At 48.0% G+C, this 17,155-nt stretch overlaps 7 protein-coding genes across 7 annotated transcripts; 2 read left to right on the top strand and 5 right to left on the bottom strand.

The window, feature by feature from the left end:
- Window positions 1-95: 95 nt before the first annotated feature.
- On the bottom strand, window positions 96-1,152 carry IAQ61_000943 (uncharacterized protein). Its single transcript, XM_003841308.2, has 3 exons — window positions 762-1,152; window positions 546-665; window positions 96-468 (listed from the first exon to the last, which is right to left on the bottom strand). The coding sequence occupies exons 1-3, from the start codon at window positions 1,055-1,057 to the stop codon at window positions 303-305; spliced, it is 582 nt and encodes a 193-aa protein (XP_003841356.1). The 5' UTR covers window positions 1,058-1,152; the 3' UTR covers window positions 96-302.
- Window positions 1,153-1,292: 140 nt separating this feature from the next.
- On the top strand, window positions 1,293-3,225 carry IAQ61_000944 (uncharacterized protein). Its single transcript, XM_066094889.1, has 5 exons — window positions 1,293-1,538; window positions 1,592-1,717; window positions 1,784-1,861; window positions 1,927-2,621; window positions 2,676-3,225. Exons 1-5 carry the CDS (start codon window positions 1,374-1,376, stop codon window positions 3,064-3,066), a joined length of 1,455 nt encoding a protein of 484 aa, XP_065955197.1. The 5' UTR covers window positions 1,293-1,373; the 3' UTR covers window positions 3,067-3,225.
- A 4,274-nt stretch (window positions 3,226-7,499) lies between these two features.
- Window positions 7,500-7,818, bottom strand: IAQ61_000945 (uncharacterized protein; the record flags this gene model as incomplete). The annotated part of the gene is made up of 2 exons (XM_066094890.1): window positions 7,500-7,677; window positions 7,778-7,818. 2 exons carry the CDS (start codon window positions 7,816-7,818, stop codon window positions 7,500-7,502), a joined length of 219 nt encoding a protein of 72 aa, XP_065955198.1.
- Window positions 7,819-9,825: 2,007 nt separating this feature from the next.
- IAQ61_000946 (uncharacterized protein) lies at window positions 9,826-11,078 on the top strand (the record flags this gene model as incomplete). Its single annotated transcript, XM_066094891.1, has 5 exons — window positions 9,826-9,934; window positions 10,062-10,143; window positions 10,287-10,403; window positions 10,717-10,782; window positions 10,869-11,078. The coding sequence occupies exons 1-5, from the start codon at window positions 9,840-9,842 to the stop codon at window positions 11,076-11,078; spliced, it is 570 nt and encodes a 189-aa protein (XP_065955199.1). The 5' UTR covers window positions 9,826-9,839.
- Window positions 11,079-11,296: 218 nt separating this feature from the next.
- Window positions 11,297-11,902, bottom strand: IAQ61_000947 (uncharacterized protein; the record flags this gene model as incomplete). The annotated part of the gene is made up of 2 exons (XM_066094892.1): window positions 11,297-11,554; window positions 11,870-11,902. The coding sequence occupies 2 exons, from the start codon at window positions 11,900-11,902 to the stop codon at window positions 11,297-11,299; spliced, it is 291 nt and encodes a 96-aa protein (XP_065955200.1).
- A 452-nt stretch (window positions 11,903-12,354) lies between these two features.
- IAQ61_000948 (uncharacterized protein) lies at window positions 12,355-12,549 on the bottom strand (the record flags this gene model as incomplete). Its single annotated transcript, XM_003841300.2, has 1 exon — window positions 12,355-12,549. The coding sequence occupies one exon, from the start codon at window positions 12,547-12,549 to the stop codon at window positions 12,355-12,357; it is 195 nt and encodes a 64-aa protein (XP_003841348.2).
- A 1,897-nt stretch (window positions 12,550-14,446) lies between these two features.
- On the bottom strand, window positions 14,447-16,255 carry IAQ61_000949 (uncharacterized protein; the record flags this gene model as incomplete). Its single annotated transcript, XM_003841299.2, has 4 exons — window positions 15,659-16,255; window positions 14,891-15,606; window positions 14,589-14,693; window positions 14,447-14,537 (listed from the first exon to the last, which is right to left on the bottom strand). Exons 2-4 carry the CDS (start codon window positions 15,208-15,210, stop codon window positions 14,447-14,449), a joined length of 516 nt encoding a protein of 171 aa, XP_003841347.1. The 5' UTR covers window positions 15,211-15,606; window positions 15,659-16,255.
- Between the last annotated feature and the right edge of the window lie 900 nt (window positions 16,256-17,155).

Below are 17,155 nucleotides of genomic sequence, written 5' to 3' on the forward strand. Positions count from 1 at the left end.
ATCTGTGAATAATCGGTAATCAATACTATCACCAATAACGTGAATTTGAGAGTTTTGGCGAAGTCAGTCAGCGATAATGCATTGATCAATATTAGCTCGGTGGCAGTGTGTTGGCCTAGACAATATTGAAGACAACACTAAACAGGGACAGGTACATCTATCACTGATGATGAAAATGGCGTTCAAAGATAATGCTAGGGCCTAAAGCTGCAAGTATTGCTCTGTCAACATGATGGCATAACTTTCTATGAGTGCAAATCCCCCCCACCGATATCATTTATTTTACACAGATTCAACTCTACCTACGCGTGCCATAGCCTCGCCACAGCCTCGGTGATTCCAACGTCATTTGTCTCAAAAGAGTACAGGGCAACACCCAGAGTGAGAGTTCCGAGACGCAGCGCCCAGTTCGCAGCAGCGCGAATCTTGGGGATACGAGCCTTCGGGAAGTAATCGATGATACACGCCCTGTATATAATTAGTCACGTATTCCAATTTGAAGATCCACTAGTATCATGGATCCAATCTAGGCGGGTTAAACGTACTCAAAGCCAATGTGCGAGTGAATGACCAAGAGTGCGCAGAGAATTGAATCGGTGACGGGATTGAGTGATCCAGCGGCGAAGGGCGCGATGGTCAAGGGAATCAGACCGGCAGAGACGATTCTATGAGGGGTTAATTAGATGCTCTTTTGAATGATGACTACAAGCGTCCTCAACCCTCCTCCTCTATCAATTCGGCTAATCAATTCGGCTACATACCTTTCAAATGTCCAGTGATAGCTGCCGTGCGTGTAATCTGGGTTGGGTACAGGCACTGGGTCGTTCGTAGTTCCCTCGATCTTCTGTGGTAGAGGGGGGAGAATCTGGTTGCGCTGTGTAGCGTGGAAGGCGGCGATGCGTGTCGACTTGGGGACTGCTGCGCGCTGGAGGGTGGGCCGAAGCTGTTGGGTGATGGATCGGGTAGTAGAGGTGGTGACGGTGGACAGCATGCGGGGAGCAACGGCGGACTGGGCAAAGACCTGCCTGGCGAGAGTGGGACGCATGATTGAGGCCATTGCAGCGGGCGTTGGACAGGCGGTGCAGGGGCGGATGGAGGGTTAGTAAATGGACAGGACGTCGCAAATGTCGCCTGCCCGGGATATCGAACGAATGTTGACGACAATGCCTCGGGTCTGAGGTGCTGACCTTCCTCGCGTCTTGATTGGCCAGCGGTCAGGCCGGGAAATCCCGTGACCGCAGTTTTCAACCTCATCGATTCTCAGTCGGGGCTAAGCAACAGCAGCGCTCGACGTATCTCAAACCCAACCCCCCCCCCCACCCCACCCATCACCGCCCCATTTCCTATCCTCCCCGGCACGCCAACCAGACACAATGGCCTCCCGGCGGCTCGCTCTCAACCTGCAGCAGGGCATGCGCTCCCGCGCCGCCATCAACGCCGTCAAGTCGTCCCGCTCCTCGCCTTTGACCCGCGGCCTTGCGACCCCCGTCAGCTACGGCTCCAAGACCGAGTCGACAACGCTGAAAAATGGTTTCACGGTATGCTGGAACACGAAGCGGCCCTGAGGACTGCAATTGACCCGTTCACGCAGATCGCTACCGAGCACTCCCCGTGGGCCCAGACATCGACTGTTGGTGTGTGGATTGATGCGGGAAGCCGCGCAGAGACCGACAAGACCAATGGAACTGCACACTTCTTGGAGCACCTTGCTTTCAAGGTACGGACACAATGATGACGATGATGACGATGTGCGCAGCCGGAACAGGGCTGATGAACGGAACAGGGTACCCAGAAGCGCACACAGCAACAATTGGAGCTCGAGATAGAAAACATGGGTGGCCACTTGAACGCCTACACCTCGGTATGTGCTGGCAGTTTTGAAGGGAAAATTCCTATATGTGGGATGTGTGATTGATGAGATGACAGCGCGAGAACACCGTCTACTACGCCAAGGCCTTCAACAACGACGTCCCCGCTGCCGTTGACATCCTCTCCGATATTCTCCAAAACTCCAAGCTCGAGCCCCAAGCCATCGAACGCGAGCGTGATGTCATTCTGCGAGAGCAGGAGGAGGTTGACAAGCAGCTCGAAGAAGTCGTGTTCGATCATCTTCACGCTACCGCTTTCCAGGGCCAGCCGCTTGGACGCACCATCCTTGGACCCAAGGAGAACATTCAGAGCATTCAGCGCTCCGACCTTGAGAACTACATCAAGACCAACTACACTGCCGATCGCATGGTTCTCGTTGGTGCAGGTGGCATTCCCCACGAGCAGCTTGTCGACCTCGCTGAGAAGTACTTCGCCAACCTGCCCAGTGAGCCCCAGGACTACTCCCACCAGTCCATTGCTGCTGAGCAGAAGCAGAAGCCCGACTTCATCGGCTCAGAGGTCCGCCTCCGTGACGACACCATGGGAACCGCCAACATTGCCATCGCCGTAGAGGGTGTCAGCTGGAGCGACCCAGACTACTTCACTGCATTGGTTACACAGGCAATCGTTGGTAACTGGGATCGTGCTATGGGTACCTCGGACTACCTCGGCAGCAAGCTCAGCAACTTTGTCTCGCAAAACGGTCTGGCCAACAGCTTCATGAGCTTCTCCACCAGCTACTCCGACACTGGGTATGTCCCTCTTTCATTGGGGTCAGGTTCATGATGGATTGCTAACAAATTTAGTCTCTGGGGAATCTACCTTACAACCCAAAACTTCACCCAAATTGATGACCTCGTCCACTTCACCCTCCGTGAGTGGTCCCGCCTATCGATGAATGTCACCTCCGCCGAGGTCGAGCGCGCCAAGGCCCAACTCAAGGCTTCCATCCTGCTCGCTCTGGACGGTACCACCGCTGTCGCCGAGGACATTGGTCGCCAAATTGTCACCACTGGCCGCAGGTTATCACCCGAAGAGGTTGAGCGTGTCGTTGGCGCCATCACAGAGAAGGACGTCATGAACTTTGCCAAGACCAAGCTCTGGGACAGGGACATTGCCGTCTCAGCTGTTGGACAAATTGAGGGTCTGTTGGACTACAACCGCATCAGGAATGACATGAGCAGAATGCTCTCATAGAGAGTGAGAGCAGCAGTAACTGTGAAAGAAAGATTTTTGTGTGCAAAGCTGTGAGCGTTGACGGCACATTGTATTTTGTGTACACTTAGTTGAGAATCTGATATAAGGAAGAAATAACTAGTTCAAATCCTTTGGCTCCATTGAGTGAGCGAATAAGAGGTGCATATATGTGAGGCGCGTCATGTTGAAATCACATGAACCCAAGGCGGCGTGACGTCTACCGTATGTCTGTCTAATCAGTTGTACCTTGCGATTCTGACAATACTGCCAGTGCCATCGCTCGAACATCGTAGCTCCGCACATCAATTACAATAATCATTCCAACTTCCACGTACTACCATGAGAAGGTAAAAATTAGGATAGCGGCCTAACTCGGCGTCTACCAAGGCACTAAATCAACGTCTTGTCTTGTTAATATACGAGCTTGAGTGGTGTCAGGACGCGGGTCTACGTCTACTCCCGCCGCGCCAAGCAACCAACAAAAGAAAAGTCCGTATAATCTGTGGATACCAGAGTATCGTAAGTTGAGATTGCACATGTAATCACGTTACCTGCACGCCTTACAATGAAACTAACAAAAATCAGCTTCTGATTTGTGCAGTACCAATAGTGACTGTCCGGTGTCGTTCTGCTAGCATGACGAAATATCGATACCGTTACACGAAAGATGGCATCAAGAAGCGTGGGAACAGTTTGCTTGATTTAGATTACATGCTAAGCATACTGTATGTATGAGATGAATACAGGTCGTGAGGTTTGAAGTATCTGCAACGGTTGACTTGAGCTGCATCCATGGTATTGCTGTACATCGAGAGGGCTCAACTTTTCCGTCATCAGGGCTTTTGTATAGCGCACTCTCCACCTGGAACTTTCACTCCAGCTCTCACAGGATCCTTACAGCAGCTAATCCAAGTATCGTCTGAGAGAATGACAGACGACGGTCCCTTATACAAACCGCACCAATCACTGCCGGGCTGGCGATTTCTGCCGTTTGAAAAAATTACAGCAATTGGTTGATGCAATTCTTCTGTCTAAATCATTAGGGCTCTTGCACCGGCATTTCACTTTAACTCTTGGTTCTCGCAGTCCCTGTCTAAATGTTAGGATACACACCTCTAAACTTGAGATATGCGAAGAGACTTACATAGGCACAAGTGGCTAGAAGTACAATGCAAGCAGGGATGGTTATCCGCATGGTTGTTAGGGTGGAAGAAGATGCTCAAAGATGGGTATTGATGCAGATACTCGAAAAAATCTGATGGTGAAAGCATGTTTATATAGCCAAATAACAAGGGATAAATCTTATTAAAATAGATTTAGCGTGCTATTAGAGATATATAAACAGGCCTTTTTAGTTACAGCGCTCGAATAAGTTGTATACGGTACGGTAGGCCTTTTGCCTGTTAGGTTGCATCCTTACTATATAGCGTCTGTATTACAGCCGGGCCGTGGATGTCTTGCATGTTCGAATGTATAGCCCGCATGGGCTGACCCCCACAAGTCTTATTTGCATCTCACAGTCTGTATATGTAGCCTGCCAATGTATTGTAGGAATTGATGTAAACGATGAGTATGGATGAAATCAATAACAAAAAGGGTAACTTTTGGTTCAATTAGGCAAAACATAGATGACTTAGCGTACTTTGAAATAGTAAATTAGCCAAGTGATCGTTATGATTCGTACCTATCCTATTCAGGGATTGATATTCGGCCCCAGAATCCTGCAGATACAGGTGCCCAGGGCGGCCCTGTTGAGAAGGCGCAATGACCTGTAGCAATGGTCTAGGTACAATACAAGACACCCCCATGAACAGGCTAGCGTCTGAGGGGAAATGCTAATTGTACCCTCGTAAGGGCGAGGACAATTAGCAACTCTCGCGTCTAAGGGTGGCACTGAATACCTTTTGGTCTTTTACAAGACTAGAAAATTATACGCTAGCAGTCCGTTCTTAGGGGTGCCTTGTACATACATAGATCGCTGAACCTTGAACCTGAAAAGGTCATATCGGAGCATAATCGACGAGGTGTGGTTACACTAGGTACCTGTAGGCCGAAGACTGTGTTTTGACATATTTACCCTCTCCATCGACTACGGTAAAAAATTGTTTACTGTAGAATGGTACGCTAGGGGTTTACTATATAAGTGTAAACTGACCTCGTGTATACCTGTAAATAGGTTTAAAGTGGTAGTTTACTTTTATAGTAGGGGTTTAAATTAAGTATAAAAAGTAGTTTTATTTCTATTATACGCTATAATACCTAACTAAGACTAAAAGGGGTAGAAAAGATTAGCTTCACGCTATACGCACATATAACATAATAATAAGTCATGATATTTTTACTAATAGGAGGTGGTGATAATAGAGGTGGTGGAGGTGGTGATAATAGAGGTGGTGGTGATAGAGGTGGTGGTAGAGGTGGTAGAGGTGGTAGAGGTAGTAGAGGTGGTGGAGGTGGTGATAATAGAGGTGGTGGAGGTGATAGAGGTGGTGGAGGTGGTGGTGGTAGAGGTGGTGGTAGAGGTGGTAGTAGAGGTGGTGAAGAAGATTAAAGAAAGGAGGGGTAAAATACTTAAATTGTAGGAAACTAGGTATTACTACGTAATACTAGTAGATTAATAGAAGTAGAAATAAAAGTAGTTTACTTTTGTGGAATACATAGTATAATAAACCCTATTTAGGTTTACTTCTTCTACCTAAACCACTTCTTAGTGTACTTTAGATAAATATGGCTACTGTAAACCGGTTTTGTACCGTAGTGATCGTATGTTTTCAGTCACATATACCATACATTCTTCTCTCGACAGCCGTCCTGGTACTTCGAGTACTTCTGTGTTTTAGACTCTGCCTACAATTACCCCGAGTTTCCTCCTCATATTTTATCGACAGTACTTTTGCATTTCATGCGCATCCATTTATGCTGTGGCGCTCTTGAATACCCCAATGGCATTGTGTAACTTCTCAACCGCTATACAGGGAAGCCGCGAAGCGGCACTTTGTATTTGTCCCAAGACTTCTGCGCCCGATAATTGCCAGCTATCAGCCTACTCCTGTGTCGTATCTGCGATCTTATAAATGGGCTTCCAGAAAGCAAATTATACCATTAAAACACTCCAGAGAAGCATCGATGTCAGTAGACGTACGACGCGATGTGATGCCTCAATGGCTTTCTTTTGTTTTTGCTATTCCAATTCAGCAGCTTGATCGGCTTCTTTTTCGCGACTGAAGTAAGGCAGCAGTCGGAAGGCGACTCCAAACGTGTGATTGACCTTTTCGTGATAGTCATCGATACATGGGAGAATGTGGAATGTGCTCACCGCGGCATGGTAAAGTTGGCCATGTCAACTTTTGGATATGTTTCAGGGTCTCTACTTCTTCACACTTACGAGTCTCAAAAAGAGCAATACTGCCATTGGCATTACCAATTTGGATACTGTGCGTCGTAGCCGGCATGTAAACGAAGTCTCTATCAATGTCTTTGCTCTTGCAGACGAGTAGATATCATAACACAACTCATTTAATGAGTTTGCAGTAATCGTACCATTACTGACCGCTATTTCATTCTCACATACTTCCAGTAAGTTGATATGCTCAATTTGAGTGAGAATTAGTAGCTCAGCAGCTGCACGTAAGCGTTGCACGTGCTCTCTATACCTTCCAGTGCTCCCTTCTTGGCCCCACTGTCCCCCAAAGTCATGATCCATTAACCTGTCGTATTTAGAATATTGAAAAGCTCGTACTACCCCTTGTCTGGCGAAAAATAAAATAAAACGACTATTTGAAAATGTTGCCCTGAACAGTTCCTGCATAGCTTCTAACGGCAAACAGGACTTTTTAATCAGTGAGCGTCAGGCTTCAACGACTATAGCTCCGATGCCAACGACTGTCACGTGAAACAGCGATGCAGACTTGAACCACGCTGTGAATTCACATATAGAATCACCACATAGCCATGCATGGAAGAAGATATACTAGCATTCTTGTGAAGTCGTGATAGGCTGGCGTTTCTATCAATCTGGATAAGCGATCAAGATCCGGAAATTATATTTCGGAATGCAACATGATACGCGCTCACACGTGATATTTGAATATATGCAGAGGCAAGATGCAAGATAACTGAAGGTTATATACCCTTGTTCGTCTGTTTCCAGAAGTCCGCCCACAAGACAGATCGAGAAGGAAGTGAGGGCCGGAACTGGTCAGTGGTTACAAGGTACTCTTTTGCCATTGATTTGAATCTACCCTTTGTCATTCATACTTTCTTGGTCAGGAGATAGTAGCAGCAACCGAGAAGTAGCAAAATATCACCGATAGCTGCGAATAACAGTTGCTGCATAGTATGATCTTGTACCGTCGGTCCCCCTCGAAAACAGCTAGGTATTAGCAGAGTTAAATTCAAAACTTTAATTGAATGTACGCTGCCCATTTCACAAATCATTCCGTGTTCACATTGCAGTGTCGAGCATAAAACAACATGGTTAAAGTGTCTTCTTTTTTGGCGTATCCCTTGACATAATTGATGATGTCCGTAACGAGACCCACTTCTGGAGTGCCATCGTCTGGAACAGCCAAAACAGCGAGGGTGAATCTATTATTGTTCTCAAAACGCTCCCTCATGCGTTAAATCTCGTTATGTTGAAACGTTTCGTTTTCCTCTCCGTATATCCATAGCATGTTGAATTTGGCTACAAAGCTTTTTAGTGCATAAGTACGACCGGACGATAATTAAAGTGACGTCGCGTGGATTATCCATGATTTTATCGAGTCCTGAGTAATAGAAACAAAGATACTATTGAGGTAGGTGGAGTTCATGGAGGACGTGAATTCGCAATAAGTGACACGGTGTTGGGACCACCGACTAGCAACCTTATATAAGGCACTGGTCACAATATTTGCAACTTTGGCTATCGACAGCGCTACTCAAGCAGGTTGGAAACCTGACTGGGTATGGTAGGACGAAAGCCTGATACATGGCCATCCTTTTTTGCCTTATTGTTCCATGGAGCTGCTTCCCGGACCAACATGGCATTTCCTGACCCCTCAGCTGCGCTTTTCGAGCCCCCTAAATTCTTCTCTACTATGAACAGATATAACCTCCCGGGACAGACGCCAAAAGAAGCCTGAAATATTGCAATCGGACCTTAGTGCTTTTATTAGTCCATCTACTTACATGAAAGCAAATCATAACCGCATAATAGTTGCCGAACACATCATCCTCCAACTTCCCTAGTCCATTTCGTGGGTGTATAGCGCAGTGTAGGTAATCAAAGGATGCAAGGAGATAGAGCAGGCTTCCGGAATGGATATTATAGGATCATGAAGTGCGAGACAACGAGGACTATTCTTAATTGGTGTCGGTGGCTAGCCTTGTGGTATCAGGCCGTTCCGTATAGCATGTGATATTTACGCGCGAGGAGCAGATTCAGAAGGAATTTGCTAAACCATTGTCCTCTGGGTGGATGTCACGACGGTCGGCAAGTAAGGTAAAATCTCGTCAGCACCGCCCGAAAGACCAACGAGGCTGAGAGCCTCATTATATACATAAAATACCGCCTGATCCAATACATACTCCAAAGGGAGAGCCTTTTGTGTGATTTCCGAGAAAAATCTGTGCAATACCACCAGCAGCCAAGTACATCTTCTGGATATAGTCTTGCGAATCAAAATCTCTGATTCGGTACAGATACTCACGCGTCAACTACACAGAAACAGTGCTTTGTGCACTAACTAGTACATAGTGAAGCATCCGGTATGGAAAGAATATTGACGTTAGCTGGCTTCGCCATGCAGTCGAATAAATTCGGCGAGAGCACGCATGATTGTAGGCTTATATTGACGGCAATGGTGATTCTTAACGTTGCACCACTTTGCAAGATTGCACATCTGTGTACCACCCCAGAAACAAAACGGATCAGCCGAGCTCAAGGCTTGACGGAGAATAGTGTTCGACAAGATGATCCCCACGAAGTAGAACCGATGTTGCAAACCTGCAGTAAGCGTCCCCAAGTTCTACACGCAGACTGGATCTACGAAGACGGATGAAGATAATTTCGTACGACTGTATACCGATAAATCGAAAGAGTGAAGTCTGAGTGAACGAACATAGATACCTATTGTGTAAAATTGAGCGGATGACAGAAGCCCTCTCGTTCCTTACGAATCGATCTCGTTGAGCGACAAGGTCGATCTATGTACCCCAAGCGAGCACCCCGATCAGGGTGACTAAAGTCACTGGCTAGACCGCTGCAAATCTGCTCTGCAGAGGAGAGTATCATGGAGTCGTCTCGTTTCTCGATAAATGAAATTGCGACTAAGATTGGAAACGCAGTTGGTATGCATGGCAGTAAGTTCCCAGCCTATTGCTCAATGATTCCGAGCAGCATCTAACAACTGATCAAAAGAGGAATCCACGTCTAGTGTTGTTTGTGTAATGGCTTCAATGCTATGCGTTACCTCTTTTTCAAGGCGGCATTTTCATCAGCATTGTGCCGGTTGCCGCATACGCGCAACTAAAAGATCGTCTTTGCAACAGCGGCGTGTTGTGCGGTCATGGCTGTGTTCGTAGGTAGCATTCCAGAACAAGCATGACGGATTGGAAACCTTTCCGTGGTAAATATATTTCCATATATCTTTTAAGCACTCGTTTGATTTCCTCAATACAATCTATGAATACTGCTTCAGCAGCTCGTCCGTCTTGCTTCAAGCTGGTCTAATCTCTGCCCAGACCTTTTTTTATTGTCTTGATCTTGTAATCCGCTAGAGTGGTGTTTCACCATGACTAGAAAGCAATTTGGTACATTGTGGAAGTATGAAAGTTTTGCGTTTATGTGGGCCTCCAGGATGGTCACGATGCCTTCGGGATCGCAAAAGTACTCTTTAACATGCTTCACATGCAATGGGGTTGTTCAACCCGAATCATAAATACACCTAACACCTCTGTAATTCTCTTCACAGGTAACATGTGGAGGGAAGGCATCGTATGCTTTCTCATTACAGCATGATAGAGATTGATCTTCCTTTACCCAATTCGTATTTCAAAGACGAAGCTCGCACAAATGTAAATCAGAATACCAGCAATGTCAATATGCGTATGGCAAATCACGGAAACCTCCACGGTAGATGATGCTGTAGCGTCTGTTGGCCCAATGTTTACCTCTTCTTCTTCAATGAGCAGATTAGCGACTTCAACGGATCTGAATGAGGCAGGAAATAGCAAAGGAGTATTTTGCTCTCGATGCCAATTTTAGGTTGCGCAAGCGGTACCTACACGAGCCATCTCAATGGCGTCAGAGAGAACACAGCTTTGCAGAGCATCACGGCCAGAAGCATCCAGCTCATGTATGTCATCCAATTGAGGAATAAGCAGCACGAATTAGAGGAGGTGAAGCGGCGCTTGGCACAATGATAAGCAAGTACCTGGACTTGCAACGTCGCATCTTTGATGTGCTCTGGACGCATCGGTCCTCGTATCCGCCTGCATTATATTACTATCTTCCATATAGTAAGATATAGTCTTCTGTATCATGCTGTTCAGTGGCGCGCAGTAAAGGCGTCTCCACTGACGAATCGTGACTATGGAAGCCCCAGCTGTGATTAGTCTGGGGAGTGACCCGTTCGAGTAATTGAACTGTGCAGGGCAGATTGCACAAAGTGGGGTTATTACCGGTATCTGTCCAAACATGTGAAAAGACGAGTACTCCCTGTCAAGGTCACCTCCGTACGTAGCAGTGCCTGCTTTGAGCAGCAATTGCACGATATTGGCGAAATGATAAATCGTCGTGATATCCAGATACTTGGAACTAGGATATCGGTATCGAACAGAAAACCATCATTGGTAGGTATGACTCCGGCCTCCCATCGGTTGTTCATGGCTCCGCCACATCGAATGAATTCAGAGACCAGATCCTGGAAGCTACAGCGAATAGCAAAAGGAAGTGGGATTCCAAGTGGCCCATGCAGTATCCCGAAAGGCTGATCCTTCCTACATATCGCGAATCAAGCGCAACACGATAGAGTCCATGTGTTCCATCCACAACACCCGTTAAGTCAAAGACAAGAAAAGCCAATCAAAGTTTAGCTTCCTTGTACAGGAATACCACAAGCCAATGCACAGGATCTGGGGGTATACCCAGATGGGAATTCGCCAGACAGTGTAATTAGCTTCTGAGCTTTGTTCAAGTTGCCTTCTAAGTTCTACGCAAGCTTTTGTTAGCGAACATCTTATGTTTCGTTCACTTGGGGTTCGTTGCATGAGAGCCTTTTCCAGTGCACAGAAAGTTCACACATTCTTCATCTTGTACAGTTCCCACTGTTTCCCAGACTTGCCATAAGATTCTAGACGGGAAAATTAAATCTTCGACAAACGAAGTGATGTGCTTCGCGGCCACCGTGACTCTTGGAGAATCGATTTGCGCAACGTCATCGGTATGGATAGGTTCTGCTAGCTTGTGTAGCGACTTGATGATCTTTGGTTGTGTACAGTGGTCCAGCTAGTACGCTATTGCAAGAAGAACATGCACTTCATGCCTTGAGAACCGCCTCTTCTTCAATAGCGATAGCAGTTGCAAGTCGTTCTATAGAACTGCGTTAGACCGCCAACGGAGACGAGGTGATAATCGAGGTCTACTATGGTTAACAAGATGCCCTGGAAGATTTCGCACTAAACCCACCTTGAACTTGTGAAAGTTGATAGTTAATGCTCTGATGGTGAATAGTAAATACAAGATCGTTAACGCTATTGGTGTTGAACGTAGTTTGTGCTTGCAATGCACTATGCCATCTCATCGTCGGTCAGTTATACGTACGGTCAAGTTAGCCATTGAGGAAGATTGAGACATGCTTTTTGTGGAATGATGTATTGAGGCCTCGAGAAGTTGATAGATAAATTATGCCATCTGGTGTACTAGTAGACCATGGCTAATACTTACTTGTACCTTGGGTAAGGGACCTTGTGACCTTTGTTATACTTTCATACTGCTATGCACTTTCTCCAAAACGCAGGCTTTATTGCTGTGTTACCGAATCTATGAAAATTAGGGTTTGCATGGGGAGACGATCGGAATGCAAATCCTGTTGTAAGCTTTAGCATCGAGTCTTCTTCCCGCAACACTATACTGCTTACAAACCTTAACTTTTCGCTGATAGAGACTGATCTATCTTTGTTCATCGATACATTGACGTCATGACCAAGCCAAGCCGTATCAAAGAAGCTCTGACTGCCGAGGATGCCTTCGGGCAGCAGAAGACCGAATAAGTAGACGTTAGCACGTTGAGAGATGCCACGAGAACTCTACATGCTTCCTTTGCCTGGAATATGCCTCGAAGCAGTCTCTGGGATGTGATACTTGGTTGTGCCGAGGTATTGAACGATGCGTCTCGGTGTGAAGTCACCTCTGAAGAAAGCGCTCCCAAAATTAGCCAGCTTAGCTAGCTGTGGTCGTTCTATGAGATCATATGTACAATCAAAGACCAGTACGTTCTCCATCTTTACGTTGCTATGGATGATCTGGCAACCACCAATGAACGAAGAGTCGTATCAACACCTGGTGCCAATACGCACCGCTCATTTAAGTTTTACTTGCATCTTTTGACATAATGTATAGCGTAGATTGAATAGAATGTAACTGTGGGTCCTCTGTGTTTCTGGACGGAAAAAAATCAGTTATCCTTTCGTCTCTGCTTTAATCTCAAGAAAGATGATGTTGCATATCTTCCAGCTCTGCGTTGCTGATAGCATTCGGTTTGTCTGCCGCCAATTCATCCGTGAGCACTGAACTGAATACATGATGCGAATTAAGATGATACTAGATCGTGAATCTGAGACTGGAGTGCAGCTCTAACAGCCCTTTATCTACCATCAAACACCAGTAAAATTACCGGCCTGGACCTGTATATCAGAAATAAAAGGATAAATCATCTCGCAAGGCATCAGCAGGTACCCCTTGCCAGCTCATCGCGGTTTCGTTGCCCTGTCGTGATGGACTACTCAAATCACGCCTATGGACCCTGACACATAGCGCTTCACCAGAAAGCACTCCGCAGGAGCCGCTGGTCTTCCTGTGAGAAACAACGTGACCGAATAGTGATCTTGAGATGATCGGTGATGTCGAGGCCATACCTTTCCAAGCTACCCTAAGCGGTCTGATGGATAGCTGAAGGGTAAAGTTCGGTGACCTCAACGTGGGCATAGCCAGCGGGAGGATGAGCAGTCAGCTCCTACGACAGTCGGGCCCTCAGCGCTAATCGCGGGTTTTGAGATATCAAGCCAAACCCATGCATCGCGGTGCCTGCACCCATCAGTATTCTTTTCCTTTTGTTTTTATATTATTATTTTTCAATCCAGAAGAGCGCGGCAAAAGGAAAATTAGACGGACGGAGGATCAAGGATGAAAGGAGAACAAGGAACGACCTGGACGGGATGGTTTGTATGGATCGTTGAGGAAGCGTGGATGGAAGCGCGAGGTTTTGCTTGTTTCGCGGTTTAAAGCGTAAAAGTGCGGCTGTTGCTTTTTGGAATGGGCTGATGAGGTAGTGCGTGAGGCTGAAATGTAGTATAAAGTCGGTTTTTAGTGTCTGTTGGGAGGGGTGAGCAAGAGTGTAGTTTGATCGGCGGCGCCAAGAGAATTTTTTCTGATGAATGATTATTGGAAAATCGATGAAGGGGAAGAGTGGGAATGATGGGTTCTCGTATTCATGGACCATGTGTGAACGGTGAACGTGGATGACATTTTGCTCTATACAAAGCTCCGATATTCAACTGATTCAACATTCGAGTTGGAATGCAGCGAATGAGCGGAAAGCAAGAACAGCTTGGCTAGCTCTCTACGAGCTAACAAGCCCCTCAGAGTACCAAATATTCGACTTCTAAACTCGCGACGCGACAAGGGACGTACAGGCGAACCATTCCAGTAGTGCCGTAGAAGGATGGGAAAACTCCAAAAACTCCGTTACACCGTGGACCATGGACCATGGGGTAATATCGATTAGCAGAAAAGTGCCGTGGTATAAGTAGCAGGGAGCCGACGACGATTGAAAATAAAGATGAGACCGGCCCAAAAGGCATTGTCGAGGCGGAAGGGTAGTGTATATTGAATGATAACACAGACTCGTGCTGAATCGAAGGAAGAATCGAAGTGAAAGGGTGAACGCCGAAGCCCAAATCCCGTACGGGTATGCAACGCTCGTAAAACGCTATGATGTTGGATAGGAGTTGTCTCTCAATAAGTGAGACAGTAGATGATCATGATGGCGTGATAATGTTCGTTTGTCAGGCGTGTAGCCTCAATGATGCGATAAGGATCCGGTGGAATGCCGACACGATTTGCTCCCCCCTCCAGAGCATATCTTGAGCGCGGTGCCATGGCTGGTGGGAGCGCTGGTTGTTACTTGATGATGCGCCCCTTGCCTTTGTTCTTGGACTTCGCCGCGCCAGCAGAGGTGAGCTTGCTCGTATTCATGAGCTCACCAATGTATCTTTTGCGCATTAGTAGAGCAAGGCGTGAAGCAGGGAAAGACGAAACGTACGATTGTAGAAACTTGTTACCACCCTCAAGCTTCTCATGCTCATTTTTGACTACCTCTACGCGGTCGACAATCTCCATGAGGCTAGCTTGCAGCTGCTTAGCTTGTCTAGCGACTGGTCAGTTGGACTGTACCGGACAGATCTGTCAAGAGAGAAGAGCGGTATGAGAGAAAAAGGTCCTAGCATGGTCGCACTCTCAAAGAGTCGGTTGCGGGTGCGGGTGCTGGCGTCGTGTGCAGTGTCATGTATGTGCTTGCTGTCTCGTCTGTTGCCAGACGGAAAGTGCAAGAGAAAGTTGACTCACTCTATCAGCGCTTGCCTCGCATCGTGACCCATCTTCTCAATCTCTTCGCTGCTTCGTCGTGGGCTCATGGTTCGAGCATCACCGTCATCGTATTCCTCTTCCTCCTCCTTCATCTCGATGTTGGGACTGTCGCGCGGTATTATGATGGTACCGCTTGATTTCCTGCTCCCCAGGCGCGGGCGTGGTTGCAATGTGGGGTCGTTCTTAGCCTGGTCCTGTTCGCTGACTGAGGACATTGATGAGGTTGTGGACATGTCGTCTGTGTAGGACTGTCGACGGTCGGCGTGGTCAGTAATCACAACTTGAGGCTGTTCTGACATGGCGAGCGATCACGAGAATGGTGCGAGGGAGAGGTTGCAGATTAGTGTGCGGAAGCGAGTCTGCCGTTGGGTGGGTAGGCTAAGTGCAGCGATGAATGATGTGGAAGACACCAAAGCGGGCCACTAAGCAGGGATGTATTCCCTAGGGTCCGAGGCCCCTGCGTTTAGTTGGCTGGGGCCGCCGAAGAGGGAAGAATGCGCCAGGCAGGAATGCGACGAGAGCGGAGCAGCCAGGATCCTCGTGGCGGCTGCAGCAATTGCTTAATCCCAAAGTGACGAAATCGCCGTGGGTGCGTGAGAACAAGAGCCGGCTATTGAACGGATTGAGGATGATGGAGGACGATGCAGGCAGGAGGGAGAAGGGCGGAGAAGAGGAGGTCCTGTGTGCACTGGCTACTGTGAGGCTGTTACTGGGCTACACTCTGGAACAAGTACAGCACATACATACAGTATCTGCTGGATCTGGAGGTACCCTACCTACCTAGGTATGGATGTACTGCAACGTCGACACTTTGGTCGATGTGATTTCCACCACGTGATGGCACTGACGGGTACACGAGTCCACCTGGGGAGCGAAAAGGGGAAAGGATGGTTTATGTGGGAGGGCGGTGGCGGCAATGGGAAGAAAGGAAGAAAAAAATGACTGCCTGCTAGACACTCTAGTAATCCGTGTGCACACTACTACTGTGCTACTATGGTATCGTGCTTCGCTGAGGGCGGCCGTGGGCGGCTTTTTCCAGGATGCCTGTGTTGGGCAACAGTGAAAGATTGCTCCACAGATCGCCACATCTGAGACTTCAAAGAGAAGCATGACGTCGAGTCTTGGCGCCATGTCATGCCGACTTCCGAACCACGCCCGTCCACACCTTCACGCCCACCTGGCCGCCCACACGCCCAGTTTGGTGGTCGTCGATATACTTAGCAGCGCCCACGACCGGTACACCTTTGATGATTGTCGGAAAAAGAGAGAGAGAGAGAGAAAGCGTGTGTGTGTTGGCATGGCCGTATGGACGAGATGGATTCACCCACCTGCTCCGCTCTGCCTCAAGTCGCAGCACACCACGCTGTCTTCGCCGCATGCAGTCTTCGGTCTATTCTACTGCGATGATGATTGCGAAAGTGTCCACGCGCCCATCTGTGCCGTCATCACGTCAGTTCCGAACGCTGATCAATCCTCGCCCATGCTCTGTTTCGTCAAACCATGAGCCCCCAAAAATGCAGGATCGCCACACACAACTGGACCCTGCGGCGTTGGCGTGTTGGCTTGTAACCATGTGCGCACTCCTGGGCACCGTCAGATTACCGCTGGCACTCCCTCGAGCAACGGTCAAGCCCTTAGCCCACGGCTCCTCGCTCGCCCACCAAGCCCCATGCCCAGCGGCTTCCAGCGGCCTCGTGTCTCGCACTGTAGATTGTTTTTCTTACAGCGCCGCCGAAACCTTTCCATCGTGTCCCTCTGCACGTTCAACCATCTTGCTACGCTCGTTCCACAGGCTGCTGCCCAATGCTAGAGTAAAGTTTTTTCCTCTGTATGATCATCCTGTAACCCAAAGCGCCGATTGACCGTTCAGCGTCCCGCCATAGATTGGACCTTTGACTCAGGTTGCTCATTTGGCGGGTAGCGAGCACTGTCGCACTGATTCGAGAGGTTTTCTTCCCCGGCCGTACTGTCTCCGGGACGTACAGACCAGTAATTTGTCGCAAGTTACCCAATGTGTATTGTCTCCCGTTTGATGACCATGACGATCGTCAAGGATTTGAACTTTGCCAGGGCCGAGCGTTGGCAGCTGTTCGTTCTTGAGTGGCTTCTGAGCCAATCTGCACTATTGGTTGGTTTCAGACCAACAAAAGCTCACTGGTCGGAGCGAACCGCATCCGCCAAGTCGTCCCATCAGAATTGACGGGGAAGCGTGAGAGACACCGGTCACCGCCAGTCTGTCTGGCG

The sequence above is a fragment of the Plenodomus lingam genome (assembly GCF_022343315.1).
Source record: "Plenodomus lingam strain CAN1 chromosome Unknown contig_11, whole genome shotgun sequence".
In the NCBI taxonomy this organism is placed as follows: Eukaryota; Fungi; Ascomycota; class Dothideomycetes; order Pleosporales; family Leptosphaeriaceae; genus Plenodomus; species Plenodomus lingam.